The sequence below is a fragment of the Rhea pennata genome, chromosome 4 (genome assembly GCF_028389875.1).
Source record: "Rhea pennata isolate bPtePen1 chromosome 4, bPtePen1.pri, whole genome shotgun sequence".
In the NCBI taxonomy this organism is placed as follows: Eukaryota; Metazoa; Chordata; class Aves; order Rheiformes; family Rheidae; genus Rhea; species Rhea pennata.
This window is the reverse complement of record NC_084666.1, coordinates 42,452,571-42,470,586: the sequence shown is the minus strand read 5'-3', so window position 1 is coordinate 42,470,586 and position 18,016 is coordinate 42,452,571. Positions and strand designations below refer to the sequence as shown.

At 38.1% G+C, this 18,016-nt stretch overlaps 2 protein-coding genes across 5 annotated transcripts in view; both read left to right on the top strand.

Annotated features, from left to right (window-relative positions):
• The window catches only part of KLHL2 (kelch like family member 2), a 60,968-nt gene extending 56,184 nt beyond the window's left edge, over positions 1-4,784 (top strand). For 2 of the 4 annotated variants that reach the window (XM_062573805.1, XM_062573807.1), the window contains 3 exons: positions 2,588-2,728; positions 2,884-3,027; positions 3,691-4,784. In XM_062573805.1, the coding sequence (XP_062429789.1) occupies positions 2,588-2,728; positions 2,884-3,027; positions 3,691-3,719 (314 nt within the window). In that variant the 3' untranslated portion in view covers positions 3,720-4,784. Of the gene's footprint in view, positions 1-558; positions 817-2,587; positions 2,729-2,883; positions 3,028-3,690 lie in introns of those variants that run through there. The other 2 variants (XM_062573806.1, XR_009958144.1) reach the window with 2 other exon arrangements.
• Positions 4,785-5,780: 996 nt separating this feature from the next.
• Positions 5,781-14,511, top strand: MSMO1 (methylsterol monooxygenase 1). The gene is made up of 6 exons (XM_062574706.1): positions 5,781-5,901; positions 6,867-7,176; positions 8,893-9,041; positions 9,936-10,062; positions 11,767-11,921; positions 13,544-14,511. Exons 2-6 carry the CDS (start codon positions 6,922-6,924, stop codon positions 13,749-13,751), a joined length of 894 nt encoding a protein of 297 aa, XP_062430690.1. The 5' UTR covers positions 5,781-5,901; positions 6,867-6,921; the 3' UTR covers positions 13,752-14,511.
• Positions 14,512-18,016: the final 3,505 nt, after the last annotated feature.

Below are 18,016 nucleotides of genomic sequence, written 5' to 3'. Positions count from 1 at the left end.
TGTCGCTTTAGCCCATTCATATGCTAAATATTTTCAGATTCTTTTTGATGTTGAAATACTTTTACAAGACTGAAATTTAGTGCTTTAGGTACACTAACTATTAGAATCTTCCTGTTCCTCTTATCCCTTTCATTGCCCTAGAGTTCAGGACCTTTTTTGTTTGCTCAAGTCTCTGCTGCCTTTGTACTGTCCTCTGTTTAAAAAAAATAAAAAAATAAATAGAGAGGGAGAGAAGGGAAAAAGGTAAATATAGTTAGGTTTTTTTCTGATTCATTTAACAGAGTAAACAAAATCAACATTCTTCAGTGCCACTCTGTTAAATATGTGGGAAATTACATTTGTATGTGGGGGAGGAGTGGATGATAATGTTAAAATCATGACTGATTTGAGCTTGGCTGTAGTGGCCAAAATCCAAAACCATCAGAAGTGTTTCAATTGGCAATCAGTTCTAGTGTTGTTATAGGTACTAACCAAGAGAATTGTGTTCCTGTGTTAAACCTATGGATCTCTGGTCATTGCAAGGAACTTAAGCCCATCTTTTCTGTTCTACTGCTTCAGCTTCATCTAAAAGCAACTTCAGAGGTTAACCCTCAGTTATTCTTCTTTAGTACTAACACCTTCTCAGTTTATCAGTATGGGGACAGATCTGTTTTCAGCAAGATATTGGGATGAGGAACTTCAAATCCAGATATAGGCCATCTGGGAGGGATGAGAGATGTAAGACAGGGTCCTGGAAATGAGCAGGGAAGAAAAATAACAAAGGAGAATTCAGAAGACGGCAACAAGAAGATACAGATGGAAGAAGCAAGAAATAAGGTAGGACTTGGATACTGGGTGTGGGCTTAAGGGAAACTGAAGTACCAAGAGGAACAGAGGACATCACTAAAAATAAGGAGCTATCAAATAGAAGATGGCAATGTAGCAAGAGGGAAAAAATGATATACACTAAATAGGAAAGCTGGAAACAATAGAGGAAGATGAGGTGGGGGGGATAAAGCAACAATAAAGCACATTCTTTACTAACCTGTTTGTTTTATAGCATATTACACAAACTAAAAGCTGGAATCCTTCCAGTTCTGTGATGTTTAATGTTACAAAAGACAAATGTTATATTATTCTGTCTAATAAAATGATATCAGAGTGGGAGAAAGAAAAGCTGTTACATTATACTGTGACATGATAGCAAAAAATAATAGCAATCCAAACGGAATTAACTGGAAGGGATATGGGGAGATACAGTAATGTAGTAGATAGTAGATGATAAAGCATTAGGTAGCATAATTTATAAATCAGTGTTATATTAAGAAGAATTTTGTTAGACTTGCACCATTTAACTTTGTTTCATTCCCCTCTTTAATTATTAAAATCCGTCTTTTTAATAAGAAAATTTATTTATTTCAGTAGAGGTCATTTCTCTTCCCATATATGACTAGTCCTTGCACACAATCTTACTGATAGGTTTTCAAAGCTCTTTCAGCTGGTATTTAAGTTCTGTTTTTTCTTTTTTTATTTTTACCTGGCACTTTTTCTCTGAAGAGCTAATCTTTTGTATTCCCATTTGCTTTTTCACTTGCTCTTTATTAAAGATTTTAAACTGTGCCCTTTCCCTGGAACCCTTTAAGAACTGTATTTAAGAACTGTATTACCAATGCTATATATCATACTTTGAGTTTCATAATCTTAATTATGACATATATTAGATCTCCCAATGTACTTTCATTGCTCCTGCCCATTACTTACTATTTTAATGCCAAAAAATGCATTTCTGAAATCTATTATGCTTGGATTGTCATACCACTTATAACGTGATGAATAAATAAACAGGCTTTCCTTTCTGGTTTCCCTGTTACCATCTTTTCAATATGTTCTACCCAACTAGCAAATAAATCCAGACTAGTTTTACTTTGTTTCTTCATCCATGCTTTATAGATTGATTAACTTTACAGTAAAGTAAGAGAGACCCCAGAAATAGTCAAACTTTTCAGCACCTTTTGGATATTTTGATAACTGCTGCTTGGTTCAAGGAATTTTGGTGTTCTCCTCTAATCCTGGAGGAGATAGGTACTCACTGAAATTTTTTATTTTTAGTTCATACAAGTTTACCAGGTATTCCAACACTTTAATGTAAACACTCCTATTGTATAATGTCTGCCCATTCTGCTTTTTCCCTTTCTACTCTTTTACTTTCTAAAAATTCACTTATGCTTTATCCTCACATCAGATTTCTGTTATGCTGGCTGAGCATACTGTGTCATTTACTGTCACTTCTAATTAGTCCTAAATTTCAACAATCCTCATTTTCCTGCATATCATTCTTTTTTGTCAAAATTTTCTAAATCTTCCGTGGCAGAACAGCTCTGGTCTTTGTATGCTGTGATACAGGAAGTCCTGCAAGGCATTTTTAGCAGTGTCTTGCTTTAGTTGCTGTCATTTTACTTTAATGCATTTGACCCAGATATCTTCTGAAATAGTTCCTAATATTGACTGGATGGAGGATTTATGTTAGTAGACATGTTATTTATTATTTCTCCCTTATATCAGTCATAACATTCTCTAGTTAATTTTGAGTATTTTCATATATTCACAGGTGTTGGTGTGTTAAACAATTTATTGTATGCAGTAGGTGGTCATGATGGTCCTTTGGTAAGAAAAAGCGTTGAAGTATATGACCCTGCTGCTAGTACATGGAAGCAAGTTGCAGATATGAACATGTGCAGAAGGAATGCGGGTATGTACTCAGTTACTTTAAAACACTGATAATATAATTTGGTACAAATGTATTCCTTCTTAAATATTTATGCTTCTTTGATGTTACAGAATAGAAAACATTCATAGTGTGACCAAGCGACTTGTAAATTTTCAGGATTTCCTGTCTTTTTTTAGGCGTTTGTGCTGTAAATGGTCTTTTGTATGTGGTTGGAGGAGATGATGGTTCCTGTAATTTATCAACAGTGGAATATTATAATCCAACAACTGATAAATGGACAGTTGTGTCATCTTGTATGAGTACAGGAAGAAGCTATGCAGGTAATGTGGTTAATTATTTTTAATAGACTTTTTTCAGTAAACAGTAAATAGGATAGGATAAGAAATTCGGCAAAGCATTTGGACAAAGTACTGTCCAAGTTAAAACCTGTAAAGATTCTAGAATGATATGAAAAATGTAATGGTTCACTTTGATTTTAAACAATTATTCACTAAAAAATAAAAGATGGTATTAAACTCTGCTCAAGGATGATTTAGCATTTAAGTGATGAATGTGAAAGAAAATTCTATTATGACCAGCCTTTTTTAACAATAGATTTATAATGTGTCTCAATCTGTGGGAATTCAGTTTTGAACTTTTTAAATGGATTCAATATTTAGAAAACCAGAAATGATTGGAGGTTCTTTTCCTTTGATAAATGCACGAACTGAAATGAGTTATTTAAGTGATATTATAGGTTTATTTCACTGATAAGAAAAATTAAAGCAAACTTTTGAATAATTGCTAATTTCTTCAAATCACAGAAACTTTCAGAATTTTAGTGACTCAGCTAATCTTCCCTCAGAAATAAATTTGCGAAAATATCAACACTGCACAGTATCTCAGTTTTATGCTGGTTGAAAATTATATTAAATCTTTTCATATTTTGATAATTTTTCTGAAAAGATATGTAAAGATTTATGCCTTTTTTTCCCTCACTTCAGGTGTAACAGTTATTGACAAACCATTATGATCTGTAAAGAGATTTTTCAACTTGAATATGCACTAGAAGCAGTCTTCAACAAGTATATTTGAAGTGACTGAGTACAAAAGCACTTCTCTACTTGTAGCTGCACCTTGAGTCACAGTGGAAGATGTGACTGTCTACAATTACAGATGACAGATGATGAAGATTACTCTAGGTAGAAGCAATGTGTAGGATTATTCTGCAGTTAAGCAGGAGATGATTGAATTTTCAAAGGCTAGTGGACCGTTTTTTTATTGTGAGGTCTTCAAACAAAAAAAAGCCACTTTCATAAGGACCAACTCATGTCAGTCATGACTGAGAAATGGATTGTCAGTGAAGAATGGTGTGTATTCTGGTGAAAGTAAATTTTTGTCTTATTTTTTCCAGAGACTAATAAATATATTTAAAGAAATGAGCTGTCAGTCTTCATAGTAGGTGTTTAATCCCACCTCAGTAATTCAAGCTGGCATGGGGTAAATTTGTTTGCTTTTATAAAACTTTTGTTACATAACTATAATATGGGCATATGTATGTGTGCATAAGTTGCTTTTCATCAAAATTCTTCAAAATCTGATTTTACTATTTATAATTTGGCACAGTACTTTGAATATGCCAGTACTATGTTGTAAAACAGAGTTGTATTTTTTGATATTTAACAATGCTTAACACTACTAATTTTCACTAAACAAGATTGGAGATGGTGTAATGCTCCTTGAACAGGTGTAATTTCAAGATCTTTTTAATAAAAATGTTGTCTGTACTTATTTATGATTTTTTTTTCTGTTTAATCTTGGTCATGTTTAGATGTTACTCCTTTCTTACCTTTTTATCCAAAAGGTAATTTGGCATGAAAATAACTGAAAATTTGTTATGAATGTATGCATGGTATTAAGGTCTACTCGTGTGTAACTTTAGCTGCTATTAGCTAATATCTGAATATACTGTATGGGGCCATGTTTGTAGTGCAGCTCATTTTTATTTGTTCTAGGATGGCCTCCTTTTTACATGACCAAAGTTATTGTCATATTTGAGACTTTCTTTAAATAAAAGTTTGTATATTGTTTCGTAATGCCAACAAAATTGCTTAAAACTTGTGTTTCTGCATGCAAGTCTCATAGGTAATCTGATGTCAGTGAAGAGTTTTTTTGGAGGGGGATGGGGTTTTAAAGAGCTGAATGCAAGTGAGTTAAAGAGAATTATTATTCAAGTGTAAGAATTAGTAATATAAGTATCACTAGTTTGCTGCTGGTTTGTTTTTGAAAGCTTTGCTCTTTAGTTATGGTAGTGGCCACATTTAATTTCCTGAGGGGGAGGGAGGCAATCCGAGCTGTAAATTTTAATATTAGAGCTACGAATAACAGTGTTGTTCTTGACAATGTTGGGAGAGATGCTAACGTTAAATGAATGGTAGCGTTCAGCTGCTGGTGTGGTATGACACGTTGTGAGTTTAGGCAGTAGGTTTCGTTTCAAACAGAAATCTTGGTTTCGCTCTGCAGTTTTACCTGTGTGGTACCAAACAAGGGGCTGCCCCGACGCACCTTGGCCCTTCAGTTTCAAATGCGCCCAACGGTAACCCGCGCGAGGGCGGCGGCGGCAGGAGCTGCCGCGTGACTTCGAGCTCTGACGGTTCACGCGCGAAGCCCGGGGGAAGCGTGGGTGTGGGAGGCTCGCACCCTCCCTTCTGCCCGGTCACCGCCCGAGCCGGCGGCTTTCGGCAGCGGCTGCTTTCGGTGCCCTGTGAAACCGCCCGGCTGCTGCCAGCGGTGGCCGGCGGGGGCGTGGGGGTGGGGGGGGGAGAAGCCGCCGCCATGGCAACCGAGCGGGCTGGTGGGCGCTCTCCCTCAGCGCCCCGCCCCCTCCCGTCTGCCCACCTGAGCAACCGCTCTCCTCCTCATCACCTCTTTGACGTCACCCGGCCGCCCTCCCGCCTCATTGGGCGCGCGCCGAGGTCTCACTATGCTCACTCCACCCCTTCAGCCAATCGGTGCCCGGCAGGGGTAGCCCCGTCCCGGCCCTCCGCACGCCTGACTCTCCGCCGCTGATGCCAGCGAGCCAATGGGCGCCGCGGCGGCGGTTGCTGCGCGGCCAATGGGAGGGCGCCCTTGAGGAGCCGGCGGTGCTAGCGGCGGTTATTGCTGCGCCGGGCGCCGTTGGTGGCGCCAGTGCTCAGGCCGGGGCCGCTGCCGAGGTGAGAGGGGGCTGGGGGGCGGCCCGGGGCCCCGCCGCGGCGGGCGAGGGCGGGGAGCGCCGCGCCGTTGCCGGGCCGCGCTCTCTTCCGCGTCGGCCTCAGCGCGCGGCTCTCGCTTCCTGGCGGGGGGCCGCGGGCGGCGGGAAGGCGAGCCCGGGCCTGCGGCCGCCCCTGCCGCTTGGGGAAGGGGAGTGACGAGCCTTCGCTTCGGCTCGGGAGCCCGAGCCCCAAGCTTCTTTCCTAGCTCCTCCGAAGTAGCGGCTGTTAGCGCAAATAATGCCGCCTGCGTGCTGTTGTTCTAAAGAAAAATTATGGCTAACGTTTCGTGCTGAGCTTGGCGCGTTCGCGGCGTGGGGTCTCTTTCCGAGTGCCTTAACTGAGCTAGGCTTTGTGGTACGGAGCGAGGCTCCCCGGCACGCGAGTTAGGCCCACGCTGGGGAGCGGGAGGCGAGACGAGCACCCGCCTCGCCCCGCTGAAGCGGGCGAAGTCCTGCGCGCCTGTGGGAGCGCTGCCTGTCAGCCGCAACCCCAGGGCTGTTCCGGGGGCTAATGCAGCGCAAACGCGGAGCTGGTGAGCGCGGCGTTGTCTTTCACGCCGAGTCTGGCTCACAGCTGTGAAGGGAGCGAGGCTGGGTAAACAACGAGTCATGGTGCACCGTTCGATTTCCAAATCTGTTTCTAGTCCTTCTCTTCTATTACAGTATGCAACTCTTACGTAAGTGCAACTTAGAGTAAAAAAGAAATCATTCATTTACTGTTTCGACCTAGTTTTAAAAGTTAAGAGCCTATTGGCTCTTAAGACTTTGTAAGCTTTGCTCTTTTACACTATTCTGTAGAAAGAGAATCTGTACTTCTCCTGCCCCAAACTAGGTAAAAAGTAAGGTAGGTAATGTTTTTTTTGTTGTTGTTGTTTTTTTTCAGGAGACACAGCTTCTTACTCAAATTTTTTTTCTCAAAATTTGCAGGTTATTTATAAACAACTGTAGAAGAACTGTAACTGTGATGTTTGATGTTTGAATAATGGCAATGAACGATAGTGTTAATATCTTGAGCTCTGCTTATCTGGCAGTGGAGTATATAGACTCTTTCTTGCCTGATAATCCACTACAGCAACCATTTAAAAATGCTTGGAACTACATGCTGGATAACTACACAAAGTTCCAGATTGCAACCTGGGGATCACTTATAGTCCATGAAGCTTCATACTTCTTGCTCTGTGTACCTGGATTCGTCTTCCAGTTTATACCATACATGCAAAAATATAAAATTCAGCAGGTAAGATAAAGCCTTGAACTCCATGCTTCCTGATTTCTCTTTTAACATATGAAGCAGAGATAACTGTGGGATGTTACCTTCTGATTTAGATGAGTACGCTTTCTCTCTTGCTGTGTGTGTTTTGGAAGTGACAGGACAAAATTGCAGTGTGTGGGAAGAGAGGGATAGAACTGGATTTGGGGAAGCAAAGAGGGTTTTTCTTTTTTTTTTTTTTTTTTGGGGGGGGGGGGAGGGGAGGGGTTCCTGTCTGCCATGGACATAATTTAGAGAAAACAGGGTGTTGGTCTTTGAATGGGTAAAGCTAAATATCCTCTAGGCAAGTATATGCATAGATGATGAAGCTCTCTGGAAGGTACAATAGAGTAAGGGTAGTTTGTCATAGAGATGGGAGTTAGTATTGTGAAAGCTCTTTCACGTGGTGCAATTACATCGTGTTGAGACTTAATAGCAAGGGTCCCTCTTAAAGTTTCTCTGTGTACACCCTCTTAAAAGGTTTTCAAAATATTTTAAAAATGGAGAAGGCTTAGGATGGGCTACTCGCTCCTAAATGGTTTTAAATATTAGTAAGTGGAAAATATATATCTAGTATGCAGGGATTATTGTTTCCCCCCCCCCCATTCCTTTGTTTTTGCTTGTAATATGAATTTGAAATAAAATTAATACTAATTTCTAACATTACTACAGTAGTTGATAATATGTCTCCCTGCAAAAACTAGGTATGTGAAGAAGTAAATTGTTTTGAAAATGTTTAAATCTTCAGCTTCTCCTTTTTCCTTTTGCTCTGGAAGTACATTTTGTGTTGTGTAGAAGAAAAGCTAAATTAGGTTTGCATTAAACTGTTAAGTCTGAAATGCTACTCTTAATTACAAATAGTGAAATAACAAGAATTATTTGGGGTGACTGATAAAGAACAACTTTAATTAGAGACCCTTTAAGTTTTGTGAAAAGTTATCTTAGAAAAATGAAGTTTGGGAATCTGTGATGAAACTGAGTCTAATCCCCTGCAACTTGTGTTGCCTGAGTTGATTTGTGTTATGGAAGGAGTGGCTACCAATTTTTAAAGGTGAAAGGATTAGAGAAGTACAGCATGAAACAGTTCTCAGGAAAGGAAAAGGAACCACAGACTGAAATGCATCAGCCTGTTGTGACCTGGACACTTTTGCAGTCCTGATATGTTTGGGATATTAAATTTTAAGTGTCTTTTTCCTAAGTAGTTTCTGAAGGAAATCTAAGTTTCAGAGGCAGCTTTAGAAGCTAATACCTTTCTTGGGTAAATTTCACATATTTAGGATAATTCTACAGTATCAAACAGTCTATGATCATTTTGGGGTAGACCTAATTGCTTCCATCTTCAATGTCGTTCCCTTCTCCCCCCCACCCCACCCCAAAGAATCCTATTTAGTTTAGTTTTGGGGTTTTCTTATAAACTACAGATTGAGCAAGAAAGGACATTCTTTTCACTGTTACTTCAAAAACATCTTGAAACTTAATGGTGATAAAACTTTCTCAAGAAATGTTCTTTGTTGGAGTGGTTCATCAGCTGTTAAGAGACTTTATACCTATCAAACAGCAGAATCTTCTCCAGCAGAGTAGCGGTGTACATAAGTTGCTAAAGTCTCTAAGTTGCTGTATCATCTTAAACTGCCCACAAGGGTTTCTTTTTCAGATGCATACTAGAAGTATGTAATAGAACTGTCTCTTTCTGCTTCTTTCTAGGATAAACCAGAAACATGGGAAAAGCAGTGGAAGTGTTTCAAAACACTCCTCTTCAATCACTTTTTCATTCAGCTGCCTCTGATCTGTGGTACTTATTACTTCACAGAATATTTTAACATCCCATATGAGTGGGAAGAAATGCCTAGATGGTAGGTGGATATTTCTTATTTGTTGATATAGAATTGCATGAAATTTGAGGCAAAATGTTTAACAAATAGTGTCATTAATGTGCTGTAACTTGACTTTCTTGTTATGTAAGCTATTAATTTTGTGTTGATTGATACTTAACTGCTACAGGAGCTAATTAGAGCTTCCCAGAGGGTTTTTTTTAATGATCCCAAATTCTTCAGAGGAGAGGGGGATTAGAAGATAGTTCATGGAGGCAAAGCAGAATTCATGATGGCTTGGATTAGATATTGGACTTTGTGTCTTTTTGTTTAGTTCAATGTGTTCTGATTTCCTGTAACTTCCGTTAAGTGTTTCTTTCTTCCACCCTGTTGTTTTATTTCATAGCAGCAGTATGTTCCTCAGGGGAGAGAATGCACCACCTGCTTCTCATTCCTCCTTTTTGCTCTAAATTAATATGCTTTTACACAAAACTAAATCTAGCTAAAGATGCTTTGTTTTCTTTTTTTTTTCCTGAAGTTGTTCCTTACGGCAGTAGGTCATCTTTCTCATCAGTTATTTTCTGTCTTGTTCAGGTATAGTTCTGTCTTCCCATATCTAGGTCTTACACTGACTACAGATTTTTAATATATACTCTGTGTGTAGTGCTGAAATTACAAATAATAATTTGTTATACCGCGTGCTTACTCACTTCAGCATATGAACTGATGAGCTGATAGGTACAAAGGCCAATGTACTTATTAGTTAATATTTTTGGTATTTTAAATAGGTAGTGCCAATGCACTGTTAAGTTAGTAGTAATATGTGGCGTTTCCCAGATATATTGCACCCTTGTTAGCAAAGAAACAATTCTATCTTTCAAGATTTTGCAAAGATTGAAATAGTTTATAACTAATGGTTCTTCTGCTGTTTTAAAGGTATGTTCTACTTGCACAATGTTTTGGATGCGCAGTCATTGAGGATGCCTGGCACTACTTCCTGCATAGATTATTGCATCACAAGAGAATATACAAGTACATCCATAAAGTTCACCATGAGTTTGTAGTACGTATTCCTTGAATTCTTTCAATTTGTTTTTAATGCATGCCTTTTCATACATCTTCAAGATGATAATTGGATGCCTTCAGGATTATTCTCCCTTTTGACAGTGGGACAGATGTCTTTTCTTGAACTCTATGACAAAAACAGTTTTTCATTTTCTTTCTGAAAACATTGTGTAGCTTTATTTCATTTAATGAGAACGAAAAATTGCACTCAAGTGTTTGGCTGAAGTTTGATCATATCCATTGAACTAGGTGAAAGCAAGCTTTGTAAAAGTATTTCTGATGTTTGTTGTTAGGGAGGGATGGTATATTTCTGGTTCCAATTTGTTGGTTCTCCACCATCTAGGATGTTATCCAGTATCTACTGATCCCCAGAGCACTTTCTGTACAGGCTGTTCCTGAACTGCCTGCCTGTCTGTGCCGTATGCTCAGCACGTTTGATCCAAGGAGGGGTTATAGCTTGGGTATGGGCCTCTGGAAGCGCATAGCTGCTTGTGTGAGGTTGTATGAAGCACACAGTGCAATACAGAGAGATCCTGGGTAGTGCACATTTATTGCTGTTGGTGCTGACTGTGAGCACAAGGCAGTGAGCACTGCCTGGAGGTGGCACTGTTCTGAGACAGGTAGGGTCCAGCAGTGCTTGTATCCTATAGTTAGTAGAGCCATCTTTGGACGGCACTGTTTCTGGATCACAGGAGTCAGGAGCTACTGTGTTTATATGCTCCTTCAGTTCAGTTTATAAACTGTACTGTGCCCAAAATAAATTGCAGGCTACTGTGGCTAGGGCAGTTTGCATGGATTGCAGGTAATACAAAGCGTAGTAATAATTAATGCATGTGTATGTTTGCAGCAGCAGCTGCTGTTTTCCTTTAGATCTTGGGAGTCCCTCAGGTCTCTAGCAGGAACAGAAGCAGCTTCTGGACATTATTCTTGTGAGAATGAGTAGCAATTCACATGGAAGTGATCTGTAGACCAATCGTTACTTTGCTAAAAACATTCTGTAATAATAAAAGGTTTAAAACCTTCCTTAAGCCAAAGTGTACTTTATTTTTTCAGAGAAACTTATATCCTTCAATAATAGCCTTAAACTAATTCTTAATTTTCTCTAAGCGTTCTACTTTTAAAAACTTCATATGGAATCTTTTTGGTAAACTAAATGTAGGAATGACTCTTTAGCGTGTGTATATGTCTAAAGGAAATAAAATGCTTTATTTCAATCTCAATATTTTGAACAGTAAGGACTTAAAAAAAGTCAAAGATGAAGAGTGTTTGGGGGGATTCTTGTGTGTTTTGTTTTTCTATTTCTAAGTGAATTATGACTCTTGAACATTCAAGTATCCTTCCATTTTTTTTCTCCTTCCAAGCCTAGAAATATAGCAAAGCTGGTAGGAACTTGCCAAACACTATAATATTCTTGAAATAACAGTTTGGCTTGAGGTGATGGTAAACCTAAATAATACCTTGAATTGCTGTAGTGAAGTTCTTGGAATCAGTAGTTGAACTTGGAATACTGTTTTCTGTTTTACCAATGAGGAGCTGAACACTTGTGTTAAAGGCTCTTACTCAGTCAGACAGTTTCTTTTATCCACAAGCTATTTGTGTGTCCTGTTGTGGTATTGTGGGATGATAGGAAGAGGAAAGTTTCACAAAAAGGTGTAAAAAAATAGAAAATAGTAACTTTTTTTTTTCCTCACTCTTTTTGTAGTCTCCCTTCGGAATGCAAGCAGAATATGCACACCCTCTGGAAACGCTTATCCTTGGAACTGGCTTTTTTCTTGGCATTGTTGTTTTCTGTAACCACGTGATTCTTCTGTGGGCATGGGTAATATGTCGCTTGATGGAAACCATTGACGTACACAGGTGAAATCTTTGTTACTTTTTAATAGCTCATTTTCTCCCCAAGTCCATTTTAAAAATAACTGGCTCTTTTTCCACTGAGCTTTCTGCTGTTTCTTTTGCATTAAAGTGCTTTTATGCATATTGTAAAGAAGTCAATGTGTATTCACTTTCTAGACTATCTTGGCACTAGCAAATCTGAATAGTAATACTGTCTTCTGTTTTGAAGTAGTGTTAATAGCAAATCTTGCTGATTGAAAAGGTGTAGCTTGTCAGCTACAGTATCTTGAAGGGAGATTCCCAAATGCTAGGAATATCATTATGATGGTTGACTTGATGCTTCATGTTTGATTTTCAGTATATAAATCATTTTATGCATATTAGAATATACAATCTGTTTTCAAAAAAAAAAATCAGAATGGGTTGGAGAGACTTAACTTCTCTTTGTAGTAAAAGTGCAACCTCTTTCAAATTTGTTTCTAAAATGGTAGTAAAAATTCCATTAGGCTTAGCTAGGCTCATTTGCAAATGAGCATGCTTATATTTCTTGTGTTCCGAGAGGGAAAGGTAGAGCTCATTTTCAAAATGCTAGTATCATGCTTGACTTTGTATCTGTAAATACAATATTAAGCATATATTATTGTAAGCTAATTTTCAACTTTAGTGAAACGTGAGCAGCAAACCAACTCATTGTATAAATCATTGCCATTTTAGGAGTTTTTGATTGTAGATTGAGAAGTACATGCTGTAATGTATCACTAATCCTATCAAATATCCTTTGGCAATTACAGTTCCAGTTTGCTGTCAGTATGAGGTGTTTATAACAAATTATGTTGCACTCTCCCCACTAGGTGGTGATAGGATGCTTTTCAGTACTACTCAACGAGAGTTGAAAACCCTTTAAAGCAAACTGTTCTGGTTTTAATGACTTGTATTGACTGTACAATGACTCGTAACTTTTTATTTTGAATTTCAAACATTAAACACGCATTAAAAGTAAACTGAAAATAATTAAGAATGGAAGTACTACAGGCTTGGGTCAGCATGACTTCTTTCAGTCACTGAATTAAACTATTTTCTTTCTTAAAGGGAGGACTTTAACAGCCACTTGAGAAACAGCTGTAATTGAGATGCTGTTTGAGCAGCTGAGATAAAAATTTAAACTATCTTTTTAATGTCAACAAGCTATTAACATTATTTCTTCTTTGTAATATAGCCTTTGAGTCTGCTGGATCTACTAAACCAGCAGGAAGTCATCTGCTGTAGTCTTGTAGGTGTGTCTTGCTTAGATTTTTTTTTTTTTGGGGGGGGGGGGTAGCTTAGTAAACTGAGTGGAAGAGATCCACAAGAACCAAAGCCAATGTGGGATAGGTTACAGAAGCATTTGGTGCTAAGACAGGAGGTGGTTTGTTTTTCCTTTCTTCTCATGGAAGCAATGAACTTATTTTACCTCATGGAACAGCTCACTGTAACTCTTCTATTAAACCAATGTTAAGATGATTACTTTTGGGCCTTAGAATATCAAAATATCATTTCCATTTTGTAAAAAAAAAAAAAAAAAAAAAAAAAAAAAAAGATGTTATAGTCTATTTTTTTCAAAATAAAAAAATAATTTACTATTCCCTCTCTGTTTTCTTCCCTTACAGTGGTTATGATGTTCCTCTGAACCCTCTTCATTTGATACCCTTCTATGCTGGGGCCCGTTTTCATGATTTCCATCACATGAACTTTATTGGCAATTATGCTTCAACCTTCACATGGTGGGACAGGATCTTTGGTACAGACTCTCAATTCATTGCCCATAAAGAAAAAGAGAAGAAACAGCAGCTCATAACAAAAAAGAAGGCTAACTAAGCTTCCAGTGTAAACATTTTGATGCTAATACTGGTAGTCTACTTTTGCTTTTCTTTCAAAGCAAAATGATTATCAGGTATTAAGCATAAATCTTGTTTCTTGGCTACTAAGTGGTAGGGAAAAACCGCTAATGACACTGCAGTATCTTCCTAATGGGAATGCTTTCTATTTTATACATAAGTGCTGCATATGTATTTTAACTACAAACTTAAAGATGATGCAAAAAATCTTGGATTACTTGGATCCACTTGTTTGCAGGAATTTCATTCAGTTTAGTCTTTAATATTGCCCACTTTGGATCTAGGTAATATTATAAATGTACACTGAAATTGGACTTAACTTTTTAAAAATATATGTTCTCAGATTTGTAGTTTCAAATAGAACATATGAACTGGTATCAGCACTATTATTTACGTAATGGGTAAAATTTGCTTAAAACCAAACATCTGTTAGTAAGGAGCTTGGGCAGGCCATCTGCACGCTGAATAATGTGAACTGTTAATACCAGAAAAGCTGGCTAAATGTTAGTTAGCAGAGACATTCCTGATCTTGATTTATTACATTATTTTAAATTACAAATAAAAAGGATAAAATTTTTTATTTGAAGAAACCATTTTTTGCTGCTTTTCAAAATTGCTCTGTCAGTGTAATTAGCATTTACATTACATTCCTTTCTGTGTGTTGTAATTTGCTGAACTGACTTGTTGCTATATTTGCACTTGTGACTGATGGAATAAATGTGGTTTTGGTTTGAGGTGTATTATACATTTCGTATGGTTTTTAATACAAAGCTGACAAACTTAGGGTATGGTGTATTACTGTCTTCATTATTGAAGGATTTTTTTTTTAAGTAGCTTTCTAAATAGTTTACAGCTAAAATGATTTTATAGTGACAGCAGTAAGAAATACAAGCTGAGAACATCTTGTAAATTCTCCTGGTTTTATGTTTTGAAGGACTTAACTACATGCAGCTACTCAGTGTAGCTGCAACTCTTGAGCCGAACACATTTTTAAGTCAGTCTACAGCTTTTACAAGCACTAGATGTTAAGATTCTGACTTGTGCTACTGAGAGACATAATTCTAATATTGTTGAATCTATTTTCTAAACACTTGTATTGCACAAAAGTAACAGTGAAGGCATTTAGGACTAAATCCTCATAAAGATCTTGCATTTGAATTTGCTGCTGTTTGGACTTCAAATATTACTTAATCTATCCTAGAAACTTTTGATAGATGCTTGCAGCTTTTGCTCACTTGAGACCACTCAAATTCTGATGCTGCTTCACTTGCACTCTATTATAATCCTCAAAACAGGTGCTCCTGTGAAAGTATAGATTGAATATCATTAGCTCCTCTGTTTTATTAGAAGCCCAAACAGAATGGTTGGAATATTACTTGAGAAATGGTAGGGGTTCCTCTTCTCTATTCCTCTTCTGCATGTTTTTGGTGCTACCTTTTCATCTGTCTCTACCCGTGTTGATTACAGCCAAGTGAGATTCTTTCTTGTCCTCCCTCTTACCCTTTCCTCAAAAAGAAAGAAAAAAACACTTGGCTATGACAGGTGAAATCCCTTAGCTGTTCAGTTTTAGCAGGAACTTGGTCTTAAGATTTCCTAAGCCCATATGTGCTACCAGCCTGAACTAACAAGCCGTTTTGAAAGCCAGGCTTACTGAAAGTGCGGGGTGTGCTTACACCAGTGATGAAAGATACTCTACCCAGTGCAGTAGAAATACTGCTGAAGCAGTTGAAGAGCCAAAAAAGCTGAGCCACCTTTAGGTTTTTGACTGGATTTAGCACTACCTGCTGGGTAGCTCCTCCTTAAACTTGTTTCCTATGAAGCTGTCTTGAGCCTGTACCTGTTGCAGCGAGGAAGCAGTCTCCTGCCCCTGTGGATTCCTACAAGTGGCAGAGTGCTCCAGCCAAGCAGCTGAGGTGAGTTCTACAGCTGTGAAGGCTATAGGAGCATACACAATGTTCTTGTTTAAGAGACAACTCCCACTACAAAAGGGGAGGAAAGCTGTGATCAAAATCCTGATACCTTGCTGTTATATACAAGGCAAAAGAGAAACAGTGGTTTTAAGTAATAATGGAACTGAGAGAGTGGGGAGGAATAGGGTTTTTTTTGTTTGGTGGTGTGTGGTTTTTTTATTTATTTATTTTTTTTTGGTCAATTATCATCTGCCCTTTTGGAGTCTGAGTTTGTATTCTGGTAAACTTCTCTCCAAACCTAGGGCGGAAAAGCAATGAGTGCTTTATTTACAGTAAGCTAACAAGTCTTTGTGTTCTAAGAAACAGCAAATTTTTCATATAGATCTAGTTTAAAATTCATGGCTGTTCTTGAAGGTGCTATCCTTGCATCAAAGGTGACTATTAAGTATCCATTACTCATTTAACTTTCCAACTGCATATTATTTTTTCTACTACGTGAACTAAAATAGTTTTTCACATTACTAAAATTAAACTACTCCACATGGAAAAATTCATCCCCTTGCTGTGATTCTATGCAGATTCTTGTAATTAAAAAAAAACAAAAAAAAACCCTGATATATAATTTATGCTTTCTGGGGAACAGATATAAAAGCAAAGGTGCTTGTGTGCATGTGTCAGGAAAGCAAGAATCATAAGACCTACGTCCTACTCGTGTTTCTGAAGAAGACTGTGTTACTTAGGGCCAGATCCAGAAAAAGGACTTTTTTGAGGCTCACGTGGAAAATGACTGTATTTTAAAAGTATACTCAAAGTCTCTCTCTGTTGCCCTGTTGCTGCCTGCCCCGGGTATCTGCATATACCTCAGACTGCCCATGTCCTGGCAGAAGTCCTCGATTTAAGTCCTGATTCTTGCCCAAGCCCAGAAAGGCTGTAAGCAGCTTGCAGAAATAATTGCTATCCAAAATGTAAGTATGCTCTGGTCTCCATTTATATCACAGGTGAGAAAGGTGGTAATAGTTCAGCCTATTGGAAATCAGGAGATCAGGGCAGCTGGAGATGCTTCTGTAGCCTGGCAAAGGGATGTGTTTACTCAGCTGCGCTGATGAGGGATTTGAGGCTCTTCTCTGTAACTTATTGCAGAATGAGCCTCTGCTGAGATGTCTAACTCTCTCTGCATCTGGAAAACTGGCCAGAGATGAGCTCCGGGAACCGAATGCTAAAAAACATATATAGCAGCACATGCTTTTATTAAAGCTGATACTTTGGCTTGAATTTTATAATGTGGATTTGAGGCCTTTGAATGAGGGCTACTAATTCTTAATTTAGTGAAATAAATAAAAGTATCTGACTTTTGTCTAATCCAAGGTTAATTGAAATGAACAGGAATTTTTTTTAGTGAGTCTCATAACTTACATTTGCCAAAGGCATAAATAGTGTTTCATCTTGAGAAATGCCTTACCTATCCATCTTGATTTGAAGACATCAAGAAATAACTCATTGATAGTTAATTTTGTTGACAAAATACAACAGGTTAAGCTGGATAAATAAGTGTGCCTATTTCTGCTTGATTTACCCTGGCTGCAACTTCTTGCCGTTGGTTCTTGTTACAGTTTTCTGTGGTTGATTCAGGACTCCCAGTGCTCAATGTTTTCCGTCTGTAAATGTAATAAATACTCAAATCACTTTCCAATTATATTTTTCATATCAGAATGTATCATACCCTGTGCTGCAGTGAGGTATTTTTTCTATTTCTCAAATGCCTTTTGTAGCTTGTCTGAATTTTCAGCAGCTTTTTCAAGGTGTAGGCATGAGAACTGTGTGTAACAGTTCTCAATCATTCTCTCCAATACCACATTGATGGTATAATCACGTTTGCTATTTCCTGTGCTGAAATATTATTTCTTTAAATGGGCTTGATTTATTAAGTAACCCAAATCATACTCCAGAGCTCCTGTATCCTTATTATTCCCTGTTCTGCCAATCTGTGCATCACCCACAATTTTTGTCAGGTTTGGTTCACATCTATTTCTGTAATAATTGAATAAATTAGCCTCTGGATTTGAAATACCAATCTCTGGAGAAGACCAGAAAAAAACCTCCCATTTGACAGTGAGTCAATACTTATATATATAAACCAATTTTCAATACTTTAAAAAGGGTATTATATGGTACTTTCTCTGCATAAGAATATTTTGTGGTATCACCATGATATCTCTCAAAAACAGCATTGTTGGTGTCTCTCAAGCCTAGTATCACCCCGGAAGGAGTGATCTGTGTGTGTAATCTGAAACAAGGGGCAGTAATAAACCGCTGCCATTTATGTAGGTACACAGTG

Excerpts from the sequence above, each read along its gene's own strand:
- MSMO1 (XM_062574706.1), top strand. The coding sequence starts at position 6,922 with ATGGCAATGAACGATAGTGTTAATATCTTGAGCTCTGCTTATCTGGCA. Across the intron at positions 9,042-9,935 it reads TGGGAAGAAATGCCTAGATG|GTATGTTCTACTTGCACAAT; the intron begins GTAGGTGGATAT and ends GCTGTTTTAAAG. Across the intron at positions 11,922-13,543 it reads GAAACCATTGACGTACACAG|TGGTTATGATGTTCCTCTGA; the intron begins GTGAAATCTTTG and ends CTTCCCTTACAG.